Raw genomic sequence first — 12,579 nt, 5'->3', positions numbered from 1 at the left:
AGAATCCCCTCCCTCGACGCTGGCCACGCTTCTCTTGATGCAGCCCAGGGACGGTTGGCCTCCTGGGCTGCCAGCACCCATGGCCGGCTCATGGCCAGCTTTTCGTCCACCAGCACCCCCAAGTCCCTCTCAGCGGGGCTGATCTCGATCCTTCCTCCCCCAGCCTGTACTGATACCAGGGGTTACCCCGACCCAGCTGCAGGACCTTGCACTTGGCCTTGTTGAACCTCATGAGGTTCACACGGGCCCACCTCTCCAGCTGGTCCAGGTTGTGGAGCTAAAAAGCGCTGTGTCTGCAAGAAGAGAGTCCCTGAACTTGAAGCTGGCTCTCAGTACCAGTCAGGCAACCCTGCAGTGGATTCAGAAGAGAAAACACATTGATGTATTCTCTGAACCATGGAATATGACAATTTTGCATCAACTTAGACGTTTTTGTAGGAGTAATTTAGCAAAAGGCCTTAAAAATAATCTGGAATGTTTCCAAGTGGCAACATGTCTCTAGTATAGCGATTGAAAATACAGTGTAGAAAGTGAAAATCATTTATGCAGGTGAATGCTTAGCCTTGGGTGTTGTAACTGGTTTTATTCCTGTTTGTAACTTGCTTGGAGTTGGAAGGATCTGCGATTTAGTTATGGACACGGTGCTGCATAATGAAGATGACAATTTTGTTTTTTTGAGTGCCTAAAATCCTAAAATTTGGAAGCCAAAGACAGGAGAAAAAGCAAACAGTTTGAAGCTTATTAAGGTATAGTTTTATTACATAAAATTTGTTGAACTAATCTGTCAGGATACTCCTAATAACAGAGATACACAGATAAAGAAACTTCCAACATTTATTTTTTGCCAAGTGAAGTAAAGCACTGTGGGTAGATTGGCTGATATTAATCCCTAGATTATACGTATGTATCTTGGCCTGATGAAAGATCAGGAATATAATGTGCTAGAGGATATTTTAATGACTAAATCTGAACTGGCTCTAGATCCAGTCAGCTTGGCTGCAGAGGATTTAGCCTCAGATAATTTCCCGTCTTAAAGCTGAGAGCGTTGTCTTGGAAAACTTTGAAACCTTTGAAAAAAGGGGCAAACTTAATGCTAGGTTGTTTGGGGTTTTTTTTAAAGGAGCGCTGAGGGAGGAAGAGTTAAGTTATATGTCAGTTTAAATTCCTAGAAAAACATTGCAGCAACAAACAGAAGTGTGAAGAAAAACCGCTTAACACCAGTTTGGTATAATTTTTTGCCTTCTTTTTTGCTGTTACAGGGTAACAGGTCTGTAAATAGAGAAGGTGCTAGGTGTCTCGGCTTCAGCGAGGTTATTGATTCTTTCATGTGGTGGCCTAAAAATGCATGCTAGGGAAACGTGGTCTGGATAAAATAACAAAACTGTGATGAAAAACATTTGGAAAATCATGTAGATATCAAACAGTTCTTTGTTAAAATGAATGAGGTTTCTTAGGGCCTCTCCTTAATCAGGTAGCAGTCAGCGTTAGCATGGCTAGCTGGAGGATGGAGTAGGGTGCACGCTTATTAAATTTACTGCTATTGACTCAGGATGGCTCAGCCGGTGAGTCTGCCAACGGTATTGCAGTTCCAAATCAGCCTGGAAAATCAGCGTACTGTCCTTCAGGTGTCGGCTGCTGTGTTTGGACCGACTGGAGAGAGACCAGAGGAGAGCAGTGAAAATCATCAAGGGCAAAGAAAATAATCGGGTTACAAATCAAGACTGAAAAAAATCAGGTTTGAGTGAAGAGGCACATATTTACTCTGAAGGATTAAGGAAGTCTTGAAACACTAAAAAGAATGTTGTAATTTTTTGGTTTATCCGCTGTATAGCCATACATGAAGTTAGGGGCGTTAAAGTAAAAATAGTCAGGCACTGGGATAAGACTCCATGATGTTTCCTGAATGGTCTTCGCTGGGTAGGATCATTTCTCCTTGAACCTGGGGGGCTGTCATGTAAATGGCCTTTTGCCTTTCCTTCTGTTGGATCTCCCCGATACTCCTCCTGCCGGTGGAACAAGCCATTCATGGGGGCTTGCTTCATTTTCTTTCTCTCTTTTCTGGATTGAATGTAGAAAATAATGCTCGACTCCAGGAGCAAGACATTTTGGAAAGAGTTAACAGGCTTCCAGTGAAGTAAAGGTTTTAACTCTTTAATGAACAAAACCCACAAAGGATAAGAGATCTGGATGTTTCCCTTACTAAAGCTGTTTACACGAGTGCCCTAGGTGATATTTAACTGCTGTAAATTAATTTTCAGCTTTCCCCTTTGTTTTCCTTTGCCTTCTCGCCATGCTTTACATATCAAAAAATGAGAAATGAAGCAGCTTGGAAAGAGGTTGTGAATGAAAAGACTAAAATGCCCTATTTTCTGGAACTGGAATCGTGTAATGGTAGGAAGGAATATCCCATCTCCAGGAAGGAGAAGCAACACGATTAGCGATGCAGCTTTACATGAGGTAACCAGCCTTTCGTGGTGTTTCTGGGGGGTTTTACAATTGACACTGCAGGCACACGGAAACCTCTTTCTATCAATTGTTTAACCGCATTCAAGGCAAAAGCAGAAAAACAGTCCCGGCATAGTTCTGATCTGCACCTTTTGGAAAGTATTAGGATGTGCCGTCGAAGTCCATGTGCTGCCTGTTACGTGATTTGTTTTCATTTTTATTTGTGCTGCAGCAGCGCTTTAGTCACGGTCTCGTTGCCTAAGGCCCTGTGTAAGCTCTGAGCAAAATAATTGTGTCCGACGGTGTTTTTCTCGTCAGCATAGAATGTAAATTGGACCGAGTCATATCCTGCGTGGAATCTCTGAATTGAGTTCATTCTTATTAAATCATTAGAGGTTTTGTTGAATCTACCCCTAGTAAATAAAATACCACTTTAAGTAATCGCTGTGAACACTTAATATCTATCTCGGAATTTAATATTGAGACTAAATTCATCTTCTGTACTCAGGAGCTGGAGGCCTCTTCTCACCATGCAGACTGCCTTGCCTTTTCCGCTCCCACACGTTCTCTTCTCCCTGTCCAAATGTTTTGAAGAGATTGGCAACAGCGTAAAAGATGTTTCAAGTTACCCTTCAAGCTTGTGAAAAAAAACATCTGTATGATTGATAAAAGTTGTCTACGAAATTTTTGGCACTAAGTATCTCGCTGTTTCACTGAGTCAGACTCACTGAGCTCACCATTCATAAAATCTTATTTAAGAAAAGAGTCTAAGAGCATGGGGGAAGCACGAGCATTGGAAATGTCTTTTTTTGGCTGCATCTAGGTTTTTTTCCTTTTTGTGGTAGAAACATTCTTCAAAACGTAGAGATTTCGCGAAGCTCAGTTGTGTGGAGTTTTTTCCTTCTTGTTTTGGAGGATTCTCTCTGTACAGCAGTTTCCTTTCATTCTCAGCCAGTGTTACTCTCCAACAACTAAAAATGTGATTTTAAAAATATCTGCTATCCATCGAACTGCAAGAAAGTCTTAATGTAACTCAATTTTATTTTTGAAGAACCAGTAGTACTGAAATGAAGGAGAATTTTCCATCTCACACGCCACTCACCATAATAATGGTCCAACGTCACTGAACTTTTCTTGTTCATTTAAAAATAACCCAAAAGAAAGCTCTCTTGTGCATAAGCAATGGATGGGGCTGATAATAAGAATTTATACATAATAAAACCATTGCTTTTTCTTGCTGCTATGGGAGAGCCTTGATTTGCAGGTCGAGGGAGGTTCTCCTCCCCCTCTACTCTGCCCTGGGGAGATCCCTTCTGGAGCACTGGGTCCAGTTCTGGGCTCCCCGGTTCAAGAAGGATGAGGAACTTCTGGAGAGAGTCCAGAGGAGAGCAACAAGGATGATGGGGGGACTGGAGCATCTCCCCTGTGAGGAAAGGCTGAGGGAGCTGGGCTTGTTCAGCCTGGAGAAGAGAAGGCTGAGAGGGGATCTCATCAACACCTACAAATATCTCAAGGGTGGGGGTCACGAGGACGGAGCCAGACTCTTTGCAGTGGTGCCCAGCGCCAGGACAAGGGGCCATGGGCACAACCTGAAGCAGAAGAGGTTCCAGTTGAACAGGAGGAAGAACTTGTTGACTTGGAGGGTGCCCGAGCCCTGGCCCAGGCTGCTCAGGGGGGCTGTGGAGTCTCCTTCTCTGGAGATCTTCAACCCCCGCCTGGCCGCTGTCCTGTGCCCCCTGCTCTGGGTGAGCCTGCTTGGGCAGGGGGGTGGCACTGGGTGAGCTCCCGAGGTCCCTGCCAACCCTTGCCAATCTGGGATTCTGTGATTCTGTAATAGTGCAACTGGCTTCCAAACTTCTGTAGAGTCAGTTGAATTGGGAGTAACCTCACTCCGCTCAGAGAAGAAGTCAAGTAAAGAGAGAGATGCTAAAAACCTCTCCCTTGTGGAGTGTTTGCCTGCCAGAAGAGTACTTAGCAAACAAAATAATGCCACTTAGCAAACAAAAGGATGTCAGAAAGCTGCTGCTGTGGCACAGGATGCATAGGCAGTGATCTTGGGATCAGCCAAGCAAATTGCCATGTGTGCATCCATTGGGGGAAAAAAAAAAAAGCATTATTTTGTGTCAGTTGTCAGCAGTCAGTGCTTGGAAAAGTTGCTCTTCAAACTATAAGAACAGTGTATTAGCATCATGTAGTAGCCAGCGGATATTAAACATACGGGACCTCATCTTCCCAACTCGGACTTGCCTTCAGGTAGGAACTCTCCCCTTAATTCTCCTTTGCATCTTCTCCGTCGCTGCTCTTTGGGGGTCCCATCGCCACTGCAAACGGCGTGGCCGGCGGAAGCTTTTCAATCATAGACTTGTTAGAGCAGCTGCTGTCCATATGCCCTTCTCGAATGCCAGCCTCAGATTCAGCGTGTTGCCTAAGGCCTTACCTTCTGGCTGGGCTTTTGCTACCATCCATTTCCTTTTTCCCCGCTCGGAGGGATTATTTGGGCCCTTTGCTTACAGCCTGTGTTGGAGTTCTTGCATTGCTGAGTATTAGAGATCACTCAGCCGACAGTATTTCTCTCGCCTTCTCAATTCAAGGTTCTTTTTTTCTGAAACACTAATAGCAGAGTAGATTTATTTGTAGAAATGAAAGTTATAAGGGGTTGGTTGATGGATTCTGCTCTGATAAAGGGAAATGATCAAAATGATGCAAGATACTGAAACCACCTAAGTGAAGAAGAGCAGTAAATTTATCCTATTAATAGATACTTCCCAAAACTCAGTGTGACATCAGCTAGCGCCTGCCATGCTTTCTACAATCGATAACAGGTTTTAGGGAACCGGGCTGTCATCAGCACCTCTCAGTTATTACAGAGAAAGACCTTAGGACTGCTTTAAAAAGCATTGCTAATACGGCTTTTTAAAAGCTGCATACTTTCCTATCAATGATCTTTTAATTTGGGATATCTTTCTCTTTCCTCTTCTGTTGGTAATTACTTACTTTCTGTTAGTATTATAGCAAATATTTTTATTTTTTCCTCCCCCAATATCTGCCACAACTGGCCTTATTAGAAAATACCAATAAATACACTTGAGGTAAGATCTGGTTATAGGGAACATAATAATAACATATATAGGGAACATAATAAAATAGGAGCTGCAGCACTGGGAAACATGGATTTGAGCATACATGAAACTGTGCTGATTTTTGATGGCCTTCCCGTTCAGCAGAATTTCATTTCTAGGTGTTGATTCCTTGGATGATGGATTAATGCAATTTTACAGCCCATCCATCCATCTGTTAGGCAGATTTGCAAACAGTTGAAGTACCCGTGAATGTGCCGTATTAATGTGTTTGTAGCGTAGCGATACAACATGCGTTTTGATGGAGGGGGAGGAAGGATGTGTGTCATCTTCAGATGAGTAAAATTTCGGTTTATGTGGCAGCCAGTCTGTTTAGACTGTTTTATATTTGCTCTTTCTAAATCCTGCTTAATTTGTTAATAACACACACAAGTGGAGTCACCAAGTACATTTCTTTTGACAAAGGGTGAGCAGAGGTTGCCCAGTGCTTGCTGGGGATTTCAGACATTTTTGACCTTTCATGTCAATAATTATTGATTAAAAATAGTGTACATTAAACTAAATGGATTAGTATTACCATTCAGAAATACTTAACTGAGCTTTTATTCAAATTCAATGCTGTACACCTTGGAAAAATTAAATGAAAAAAACTTCTTGATTCACAGCCGTCAGAGAACAGGCCGTTATTGTAGTCTTGGTGAACTACGGGTTTACATATTTATACTAAAAATGATCTTAGTGTTTCTTCAGATATCAAAGGTTTTGAAGGCAGGCCCATGCCTTTGCACGGCGCGTGGAGGTGCTCAGCACAGTGGGATGCAGGGCTCACAAGCCCCGCGGCAGCTGGGGATGCAGATACACTGACGGGCCCTGGGAGTCCTGGTGGACAACAAGGTCACCATGAGCCAGCAGGGGGCCCTTGTTGCCAAGAAGGCCAATGACATCCTGGGGTGCATTAAGAGGAGTGTGGCCAGTAAGTCAAGGGAGGTTCTCCTCCCCTTCTACTCTGCCCTGGTGAAACCCCACCTGGAGCACTGGGTCCAGTTCTGGGCTCCCCAGTTCAAGAAAGATGAGGAACTGCTGGAGAGAGTCCAGAGGAGAGCAACAAGGATGATGAGGGGACTGGAGCATCTCCCCTAGGAGGAAAGGCTGAGGGAGCTGGGCTTGTTCAGCCTGGAGAAGAGAAGGCTGAGAGGGGATCTCATCAACACCTACAAATATCTCAAGGGTGGGGGTCACGAGGACAGAGCCAGACTCTTCCCAGTGGTGCCCAGCGCCAGGACAAGGGGCCATGGGCACAAACTGAAGCAGAAGAGGTTCCAGTTGAACGGGAGGAAGAACTTGTTGACTGTGAGGGTGCCCGAGCCCTGGCCCAGGCTGCCCAGGGGGGCTGTGGAGTCTCCTTCTCTGGAGATCTTCAACCCCCGCCTGGCCGCTGTCCTGTGCCCCCTGCTCTGGGTGAACCTGCTTGGGCAGGGGGGTGGCACTGGGTGAGCTCCTGAGGTCCCTTCCAACCCTTGCCAATCTGGGATTATGTGTGATTCTGTGACCTCGCAGTATGGCTTCTACTGAACAGCGTTTTAAGTCGTGATGCTCTGACTGTCCGTAGCCCAATGAGACAGAGAGGAAAGAGAGGTTTTATGGTTTTCACTTAACTTTGGATGAGGATTTACATTGTGATTTTGATAGCGCCTTTGCTCAATGAAGCTCTGTCCCTTTTACTTTTTAATAAATATAAAGGAAATGTGTCATCAAACAGTATGGAAAATCAGGAGAGCATTCTGCACAGACTTCTCTTCTTGCCTCTCAACAAATGTATTCTTGCCTTTAAACATCGCTATCTCAAGCCCGTTAAATGTGATTGATGTGTACCTTCAAGGAAGAAACGAGCACGCTCTTAGGCTGCGGGCAAAGTCGGGCGATTCCAAAGGTTAAACAATGGGTTGACATCCCCGCTTGAGCCCAACAGTGCTATTCTTTGTTCCAATACAGCAAAACAAGAAGTGTTATTGAGAGTGGAACAAGGAGGATCTCATTCAAAAAAGTTACATTCAGCATAAAGTTTAAGAAAGCAAACCTACTGTACTGGTCTAATTAAAAACCATACGTTCGCCTCCGGCAGTTTGGTATGAAATGCCAACACGTGGTTCGTCGGTTTTCATTAACGAATACTAAAGGATCAGACACCTTCACTGTGCAGCTGGAGCCCTCTCTTCAACGTTTCATGGATTTCGATGGCGAGCTTGTTCGGTTTGGAAATGTTAATCACGCTAGTTTTCTGGTTTTATATACATCAGTAATAGTGTTTCTGTGTGCGAAAATGGCTTTATTTATCCCCGTTGTGACTTTGCTGGGTCTTTAATTTTGGCATAGCTTGTCCTCAACTGCCAGTGAGCGTTTTTTGCGGTTAGCTTTGTGTTTGTGAATGTTTGTTCGGCATCTTGGGGTAGATCTTGTATGCGCGTCTGATGCAGAAGGGATGGAAATGTGAAAATAGCACCTAACAAAGCTCCAAATCTTATCACAAATTGCTCTGCCATGGTTAAAGGAAATGCTATTTTTCCTGTCATCTGGGGTCTTTAACAGCTGCCTAATGCAACTTGTGCATCTTTAAAAAAAAAAAGGAAGAACCTGCAATGCAAATGCAAGAATTTATAGTTACAGGTGTAACTTTACCAGTGAAAAAAATTGCTGACTGTATACGTGAACAGGTATGTTCGTGTATTCCGTGTTCCATGATAAAATACCGACATGGAATTTGAAAATGATCCTTAACTGAACAAAAAGTGCAATGGAAATCAGGGAAGGGAACTTGGGAAGATGTGGAAGCTCAGAATGGGAACCAACAGCTCCCAGTGGTTGGCTTCACAAGGACTATTAGCGTAAACCTGGCTGTAAGCATCGTTAACATCCAAATATCTTAAGGGTGGATGTCATGAGGAGTCCTCTCAGTGGTGCCCAGCGCCAGGACAAGGGGCCATGGGCACAACCTGAAGCACAAGAGGTTCCAGTTGAACGGGAGGAAGAACTTGTTGACTGTGAGGGTGCGCGATCCCTGGCCCAGGCTGCCCAGGGGGGCTGTGGAGTCTCCTTCTCTGGAGATCTTCAACCCCCGCCTGGCTGCTGTCCTGTGCCCCCTGCTCTGGGTGAGCCTGCTTGGGCAGGGGGGTGGCACTGGGTGAGCTCCTGAGAACCCTTCCAACCCCTGCCATTCTGGGGTTCTGATTTAACATCCCATAACCCAGGTCAGTTCCAAGCAGTTGGACTCTAAGGTGAAATAGATATATTTAACATGAGGGAGCGTAAGTTTTTGTACTAATGATTATATTAGCACCAATTCACATTTTTCTATGTGAAAGTGTCAATCGGATTGTAAGCTTGGTAATAAATTTTTAGCATCAAATGGGCTGGTAAGACAAGAATGAAACCCGGTGTGGTGCTTTTTGAGCTACTTGTGATCTGTTTCTCTAAGAGAACGTAAAGGCTGTCCTAGCAGGCGATAGCATCTTAAATACAATATGGAAAATGTAAATAAATGATATTGTGCCGCGCCTCTCGTTGAGTGGGTTGGATGTGAAGATGTCTCACCCCAGGCTTTTCCTCACTCGTCTGGAAAGCGTCCGTGGAGTTGATTTTTCTTAGCTGGAAAGGGAATTTCAACCCAGGTCTCCCACTTCTTTGCTAAATGGACTTTTATACAAAAGCTGGAAAGTCCTTCTCGGGCGATGGTTCTTTTGAAGAAGCAGGATCGCTGCTCAGTGTTCACAAACCCGTTACCCAGCTCCATGAGTTGGATAATAGACATCCTCTTTTCCATTTGTACTCAATTCATAAGCGATATATACTGTTAAATGAGATTGCAAGCCGAAGGAGGGACCGCTGCGATAGCAAGTCCCCCTCCCTTGCGTTGTTTACAAATTAAATTTTGGCTGCTCTCTGAGCTCGACTACAAAAACGTTGTTATTGATTTTCTGAGACCGTGCAAAGTGAAACGCGGAGACTAAGGAGCGTAATTAACATTAATAATTAAAAATTAACTGCATTTGTCAATCTCTAGTCTGTCGTAATCTGAGTAAAGGCCTGATCCTGTGAGCATTAGAGCTTCTTCAGTTCACTGATAACCTTGAACGATCACAGTTGGGCATTTCACTTTGGGCACATAAATGACCGGATGTTTCGTTGCTTCTCAGAACCCCATCTCCTCGTTCAGTTAAATAAAAATTTTGATTCTGTGACAAATTGAGACATTTTGCTTGCAATATTCCTGCCCCTGATTCTGCCACACACTGCTCAAACGTCTGTATTATTGGTCTCGCTGGGGTTCGTCACATGCCGAAGTATTTTTAGAGCTGACGTGCACGTGTGCAGAACTCCGCTAGAGTCCCTCTGATTTACAGTACTAACCCAAACCTCATTACTTTTTCTCAACAGAAACTAAAGTGAAAAATATAAAAAGGTGTAAAAATAACAGTCTGGCAGTACTTTGGTAATATTGTAGATTGATTGCTTCTTAACAAGCCAGGTTATCATTTGTCTGATATAAGTGGTAACAAAAATAACATTTTTGCTCCTATTTTTAACTTTTTTTTCCCTTCCTTTAACAGAGCATTCAGAAGCTGGCTAGCCAATACTTAAAGAAGGACTGGCTTGGAGTAAAAGCTGATGAACGAAGTGATTATAGGTAATTTAACAGTTGGATATCTCGAAATAGCTGTCTTTATAATTTCAATTTGTATAATTATTTTACTCAACAATGAAACACAGCTCTTCGGTAGTTAAAGTTATTTTATTCTTTGTTGTAGAGCATTGCCAGTTAAAAACGAAGCTTTGTTTTCCCCCGAAATTCTGAGATTAGTCTGAAGTAGATGTTTATTACTTGAATAATTTAGGAAGATTGCAAAACCAAAATTGCACGACAGGACAACAACTGTAATTGTGCACCCTGGTTGGGTCTTAATGCTTGTGTCTGAATATATATTTTAGTAAATAGCTTTAAGGTGAGAGTAATAAGCATGTGGATTTCTTCGTAGGAAAAGACAGCAATAAATTTCTTTGTAGGAGGCCATTCTTCACGAAGATCACATCTGACAGCAAGGAGAAGGCAAAGCAAGAAACAGTTGTTTACAAAACTTAGTTTCATTAACATGAAAGGTGGATCATAACATGAAAATGAAAATGACTCAGTTGCTGAAAGCCTCCCACCTTTGAGTAGTACCTCCTAAACGTTTTGAAAAAGGTTTAAGATACTTCAATGTGTTCTTTGTATTCTGCCAAGTTTTATTTCAAACAAGCAGAAATTGTTGATAGATTTATGTTTTGGACTTTCGGTACCTTCAGACCACTTGTATATCTAAGAAGAAATAAATTGAATTATCAGTCTTAAGCGTGTATACAATGCTTCCATAAGACACAGACTGCTCCTACCTGCAGTGTGCTCCCCGCTCAGCAAGACTTCCGTGCCATCAGACACAACCATAGCGCCCAGAGGTCCAAATACCTGCCACCCCCTCTCCCCCATCATCGAGTACTTGCAAGCTCCAGCAATCTTTCCTTTCTGCCAGCTGCAGGGGACAGCTTGTCACCTTCTGCTGCTGCTCTCCCTGCTCCACCTTCTCCTTCTGACTTGGGAACTTTGGAGCTTTTGTGGTGAATTACTGGGGCCCTGCAAAGCTCATTACACAGCTACGGTTGTTGTCTTTGGCCTATTCCACCTGATGAAGCAACTACAGGTAGCTGAGGCAAAACTGATGAGCAGTCTGTAACCATTTGCTTGATTGCAAGATGCCCAAAATCAGAAAATCCATGATCATATTGTCATGGAAAATTGTCAACATCTGATCTGGCCTTGGCTGCTGGGTTCTGTAGGGTCTGTTCCATTGGAGCTACAGGTTCAACTGAAAGCGTTTGCCAAAAAATCGATTCACAAAACAGGGACAGGAAGAAAAATTTTTTCTTTTAGTAAAACTTCACTTAATTTTTTTTGTTAAAAGTGCAGATATTTGCTAGATCAGCATGAAGGATTGTGCTTTAGCTTTATTATTAAAAGCAATCCTTGGAAGAACGTATGCTGCTGTTATGTGATCCAGCCCATTTTTTTGGTGTAACACCTGGCCTCCCTTTCTTCCTTCCCACAACCTTTCTGTGTTTCATTATTTTAGGAGCATGTACTCAGTTTGGAAATCACTTTTAGAAGGCACGATGCAAGTGGCCCAGTCCCGACTCAATATCTGTGAGAACTATAAAAACTTAATTTCTGAACCAGCCAGGACTGTACGGTGCTTTAAGGAACAGCAGTTGAAGAAGGTATTTGTGCTTTGATAAGTTATTTAAGCTTTTGTCATTCTTATTTAGAAAAAATAGTTATTAGAAATCTTTTAGTATGGCATGTCTAAAATATGTATGTACTTTTCAGTCTCTTCCTGTGCATGATGTTATAGAAGTAAATAGCCAGCTTGTTGAAGATCTGAGCTATGTTATCTGAAATTAAAATTGCTTGGAAATGAGTCTTTTAAAATGTGATACACGGTTGGTCAAAACCATCTCTGCAAATGTAACATCATGCTGTGGCAATTACGTTGAATTGGTTTTGCAATGACAATTGCAGGTGGGTTTTGTTAGAATAGGTTCCAATTTTAAGAAAAGGCACATCTTAAACCTGAAGGAATGACTTGTGCCAACTTCAAGATGTAGAATGCAGGTTATCGAGCCATCTCCTGTAAAGGCAGCACAAGTAAGTATTCCAAAAGCTGCTATAATTGATCTACTAAGCCATGCAAAGACAATAGTGTAGTTCAAGGAAAAAAGTAAGCTTGAGGGGAGGAGGGCTCTGCAGAGGGACCTGGCCAGGCTGGAGCCATGGGCCCAGCCCAATTGGGTGAGGGTCAACAAGGCCAAGTGCTGGGTCCTGCACTTTGGTCACCACAACCCCACGCAGCGCTCCAGGCGTGGGGCAGAGGGGCTGGAAAGCTGCCCGGCGGAAAAGGAGCTGGGGGTGTTGGTCGCCAGACGGCTGGATAGGAGCCAGCAGGGTGCCCAGGTGGCCAAGAGGGCCAGCGGC

The 12,579-nt window shown here is 43.5% G+C and overlaps 1 protein-coding gene across 1 annotated transcript in view; it reads left to right on the top strand.

The window, feature by feature from the left end:
• The window catches only part of FCHSD2 (FCH and double SH3 domains 2), a 195,824-nt gene that overhangs the window by 89,067 nt on the left and 94,178 nt on the right, over positions 1–12,579 (top strand). The window contains exons 3-4 of the mRNA XM_009634579.2: positions 10,127–10,203; positions 11,681–11,825. Of these exons, the coding sequence (XP_009632874.1) occupies positions 10,127–10,203; positions 11,681–11,825 (222 nt within the window). The remainder of the gene's footprint in view (positions 1–10,126; positions 10,204–11,680; positions 11,826–12,579) is intronic.

The sequence above is a fragment of the Egretta garzetta genome, unplaced genomic scaffold (genome assembly GCF_000687185.1).
Source record: "Egretta garzetta isolate BGI_Z169 unplaced genomic scaffold, ASM68718v1 scaffold232, whole genome shotgun sequence".
NCBI classification, from domain to species: domain Eukaryota; kingdom Metazoa; phylum Chordata; class Aves; order Pelecaniformes; family Ardeidae; genus Egretta; species Egretta garzetta.
Note: the sequence above shows the minus strand (reverse complement) of the source record. Positions and strands in the feature narration are given on the sequence as shown.